The sequence below is a fragment of the Aplysia californica genome, unplaced genomic scaffold (assembly GCF_000002075.1).
Source record: "Aplysia californica isolate F4 #8 unplaced genomic scaffold, AplCal3.0 scaffold00875, whole genome shotgun sequence".
NCBI classification, from domain to species: domain Eukaryota; kingdom Metazoa; phylum Mollusca; class Gastropoda; order Aplysiida; family Aplysiidae; genus Aplysia; species Aplysia californica.
In genome coordinates, this window is record NW_004798145.1 from 59829 (window position 1) to 64942 (window position 5114).

Genomic DNA, 5114 nt, shown 5'->3' on the forward strand with positions numbered 1-5114 from the left:
CGGGAGAGAGAGAGAGAGAGAGAGAGAGAGAGAGAGAGAGAGAGAGAGAGAGAAAGAGGGGAGGGGGTAAGACTGTTCCTTCTTAGTACTGGTATGATTTGTTTCAAGAAGAGCGCTGCCGTTGTGGTGTAATGAGTTAGGCCCTTTTTCAAAGTATACACAAGAGGTGAGTTCGATTCTTACGAAGCAAAATTTTTATCAAGAACTGAGTCTGTGTGCCGGGATGTTGTATCCCACTCCTCCCGGTTTGATCTTAGTCTTAACTGACAAGGTCCAGGCAGCCGGCCCCCTAAGTTACCTAATGTTGTGCACAAGCAGGAGTTTGTGAGGGGTGGGGGCTGGTTTTTGCGGGGGGTGGAGGAAGGGGGGGGGGTTATGAAACACTTTTCCATTAGTTCACAATAAATGAGAAGGGCGTTAAGTTTCAACAATAAATGATACACAAAACAGAGCAGCAGTGATGACTCACCCGTGGACATACTGAAACTTTTAACACGTGCCTTTGTTGTTGACAGAGGGTCATCGTTCTCCTCCAGCCTATCCAACCTGTTCAAAATATCGGTTAGAATCGCTTTATTCGATAAGTCCGTGCCTTTTTGCTCCACGTTGACTTCCTCTGACTCCCAGTTCTGCCATTTTTTGCCTTCAGAGCTGTCGGCGTAACTTTGGATGCTTTGGCCGGCCAGTATTCCTAAGTCTTTCAAAATCTCCTTAATGTCAGATTTTTTTATTGCATCTTTTTGTGTCGTACTATTGAATTTTTCTTTGACTTCCAAAACGTCAGCAACAACTTGGGAGACCTCTTGGTTTAAAAGATCAATTTTTTTTTCAATTTGTTTTATGGCACGGCCAGTATCTATTTGAGGGGTATCTGCTTCTGATCCTTTTTCGTGTGGGCTATTATCTTTTTCCTTGTCCTTTCCGAGGGACGTGTCGAAAGAAAATCCGGAGCTTTTATTAGAGATGGTATTTGATAATTTGTCTCCCATTTCTTTCATAACATGGAAAACATCAGTACAAGAAGAGTGCATACCCATGTTCTTCTGTGTCGCGTTAACATTTGTATCGACGTTTAGCATATCAGCAGAACATTGAGAAAGTCGTTTGCTTAAAACATCCAGCATGTGCGAAGTCTTTTGTAACATGTCGTAACGATTCAAAAGGCCAGAAGTATTTGTACTTTGAGCGTTTTTGGTGTCATCTTCTTCCCCTGAGAAATACCAGTTCATGGCTGGATCTGGAACGCTCTCTTCATTGGGTGAGATATTTATATATGGCAACCCGGCGTCACCCCTTGACAATTCGTTCTCAGCAAGCAATGTTTTGCGGTTAGTTTCGATGTCGTCGGTGACCAAAAATCTCCTTAGACTGGGCACACTTTGTTTCTCAGAATATTTTTCTTCAAAGACATCCTTGGGATCTCTACTTACGTGTTTCAAATCAGCTCTTGGCTGATCAGTGGGACGTGGGTGTTCTTTATTTTGAGCATTATAACCTGGCAATATGTGTCTAGCAGTCGATACCCTTTCTGTTTCTGAAAGAGATGAAGCTTTTCTTGTCCCAAGAGACATCTTAAGACTTGGGAAGGCATTTCCTTGGTTTTTATCTTCCGAGTTCATCTGTGTTGGTTGACTATGATTAAAACTATTACCAGCATGCAGCTGCGTTGCGAAAGGGAGCATTCTTTTCTGAACAGACCCGTTTAAGATGTCAATTATCGTGTCTAGTTTGTGTAAAACTTCTTGCCCAAAGTTTTCTCCCTGATCTGGAAAATCGTAGTCCAAATGTGTATCATAGTCCCAGTCTGCACCATCGTCCGCCAATGTTCCGTGAGCGCCAAACTCGGATAAGAGATATCGAGGTTTAGCACTCTCTTTTTCTACATATTTGGGCTTTTTTCCAGCTCCATCAACGTTTTGGTTCAGTGGAGAATATACCATCTTAGTAGGTACAATCTCATCTACTCCCCTCGTGCTGTCGCTTACGTCCTGGTCCAGCCCCTTCGTATTAAAGCCAAAAGTTGTTATCTGATGACGAAGTGTTTCTGTTGAGGAGTCAATTTCTTTAAGTGGGACCGTGGTGGTCAATGGCGGAACCAAAACGTCTACATGATCTTCTTCAGTTCTAAAGCTGTATGTGCTTGCTTGCTGATATTTGTTATCAGCATTCAGTCTTGATGGTGTTCTGTATCCAGCTGAAGATTTTTGGCTTGGGTCAAGACTGGACAGTCCACTAAAATCTGTGGACATTCTAACAAAACCTACAGTCGAAGATTCATAGCTATCTAACGTGACTGGTGTTTCTGAAGATCTAATTTGGGAACCAGTGAAAGATCCTTCGCCTTTCTCTGTTCGTAGCTTGTACAGTTTACCATTAGTTGTTGGAGGCGATTGATGGTCTGCAAAAATATAGCCACGTATTGATGTTGTTGAGCCCAGCGGTCTTTCAAGTTTTATTGTTTCATCTGCCAAGTTGGGCCTCTCAGCTTCTGATAAACGATCTTTAGGTTCAGGGTTTACTTTAGATTTGAATATTGATTCCAAAACATCTACAGTTTTACCGAGGATATTGTGAATTCTCCCATCCTTCATGACGTTGTCGCCTCTCCTATAGTCAACTTTTGCCTCTTTCACATTATAAAAATTGAAAACGTGTGAGATTCGTCCGCCATCCGATGCAAACACTTTCTGGATTTGACCTTGGCTTTCTGGGTACATTCCGCTACTGCCATGCCCCAACGTCATTGGTTTATTACTTTGCTGACTGAACTCTATGTTTGCTGGTGATGGAATAGTGGAGAAAACTCCCAGTCTCCTCGACTGTCTTGAGCTTTTCGCAAGTTCGTCTGTCTCACCAATGGAAGGCGTAGCGATGTCAGCCTCTTTGGAGAATTTTTTACTCCTAGGTACTTGACATCCTGCTTGGAATTTCTCGCCACACGTACTGCTTGCGTGAGGTTTAGACTTGTCAGAGAGTAAGCTTCGACGACTAGTTGGCTCAGACGTGGATCTCAGATCGACTGAAAGCGTCGTATCTGCAATGTCATTATTGCTACCCGTCGTGTTAGGGTCTCTGTCACTAAAAGGTTTCTGACGCTCTTTGTTATTTCCTGCGATGCTCCTGTCTGAGGCATTACTTACTCGTGTTTCTTTCTCAGGAGCTTGGTAAGTGACGTCATTACTTGACGAAAGAGAACCTCCTCTCGTTCGAGTGAGGCATTTTCTCAATAGTTTTGTCTTCTCCCTGCTAGGTGATTTCCGACTTGCAATCGACCTCTGGCATGGTTTCGATTCCAACTGAGAATCAGCTTTTTCTCCACGTTGTCTGCGTTCTTCTTGATCAAGTAAGTTGAGGTATTCTTGAAGCTTGATCAGGGCGTCGGATACGGTTTTGGCATTTTCCACATGCGCAGCACGTCTACTAAGAGCATGAATTGTGTCCCTTTTGCTTCTCCGTGGCTTTAGTCGTACTCTCCCTTGACGGTTTCTATTATGTTGAACTCTGGGCATCTGTAAAAAATCAACAGGGTGTTATATTCCCATAATCAATATTTGCCTAAAACAACAACAATTACACCGCCGCCTCTGATTTTTCGAGTCTAGTAATCTTTTTAAAGCCATTTTAAAGTTATAAAGCATTTGAACAAAAAAAAATCAAGCAGAAAGAAATTAAAGGGAACTTATATTTACCGAGGAGACCCGAGAAGACCCGAAAAGACACGAGAAGACCCAAAAAGACCCGAGAAGACCCGAAAGGATACGAGAAGACCCAAAAAGACCCGAGAAGACCCGAAAAGACCCGAGAAGACCCGAAAAGACAGCCGAAAAGACCCGAGAAGACACGAAAAGACACTAAATGAGGGTACTTATTTTTACCAAGAAGACCCGAAAAGACGGTGGGGTCCGAGTCATGTCTTGTCCACGGCTGTGGAGCCTATATTATTATCGATCTGTTTGTGATAAATAAATTAACAACAAATAAATAAACAATAAATAAATAAACCATGTATGTCTTTTCGGGTCATTTAGTGTCTTTTCGTGTCTTCTCGGGTCTTTTCGTTTGTCTTCTCGGGTCTTTTTGGGTCTTTTGGGGTCTTTTCGGGTCTTCTCGGTTTAAATGTAAGTGTCAGTTTGTGACAAATAAATAAACAACAAATAAATAAACAATAAATAAATAAATAAACCATGTATGTCTTTTCGGGTCATTTAGAGTCTTTTCGTGTCTTCTCGGGTCTTTTCGGCTGTCTTTTCGGGTCTTCTCGGGTCTTTTGGGGGTTTTTTGGGGTCTTTTCGGGTCTTCTCGGGTCTTCTCGGTATAAATAAGTGCCGGAAATTAAATATTGGGCAGGAAATAAAATTACCGGTTTCGAATGTTAACTTATTGAGAATGAGCATTCTGATCACTCGACGCCGCCCATGGGCTGCTGGTTTGGCACACTTCAAAGAGAAGCATAATTTCATTATTCATACACATTTTTCAGTTTTTTAAATCTTCAACTAAAACGTGCTACTCCTTGGCTCCTTCTACCGGCTGCCTTTAACCCACACCACTGATCTTAGGGTATGTAAGATCTAACACCTATCCTTCTCGGATAAGGGCGAAAAATCTTGGAGGCCTCGTGTGCAAGTTGCGCATGTTAAAGATCCCTTGGTAGTCTAAAATCAATAAAAATGGGCTTCAGCCAGCACCCAGGCAAACATTCAAAAATAATTCCTATCAAACTGAAAATGTTTAATGAATCCCAAGCGCTCATAATGACTTTATGCTGTTGCGAGCGCCATAAAGCTCTTGCCAAAACAAAAGAAAATAATTAAAACTTTAAAAGGAAAGCAACAACATCCGTACCGATACGATAAGATACACACATTTGTGTTTCTGATTTGTGTATAATTGTACAAATATGATGTCTTTTGTCTGCTTTTGATCGGGCATATACCAAGTATCTGTTACGCCATTGGAGAGTTACTCATATTATGCCACACATACAAAACAGCACCAAAAAAACACATTTTAAAAAGCAGATTGAACTTCCTGCTGGAGTGGATGGCATCCGAAAGATGTACACTGAGGCGCATGGGAGAGAAGGACCAGGAGAAGAGGGAGGGGTGGAAAGG

The 5114-nt window shown here is 42.1% G+C and overlaps 1 protein-coding gene across 1 annotated transcript in view; it reads right to left on the reverse strand.

Moving 5' to 3' along the window:
- Nucleotides 1-5114, reverse strand: part of LOC101861082 — a gene marked incomplete in the record, with an annotated part of 15866 nt that overhangs the window by 2958 nt on the left and 7794 nt on the right. Inside the window, 1 exon segment of the mRNA XM_013089107.2 lies at nt 470-3509. Coding sequence (XP_012944561.1) covers nt 470-3509 — 3040 coding nt within the window.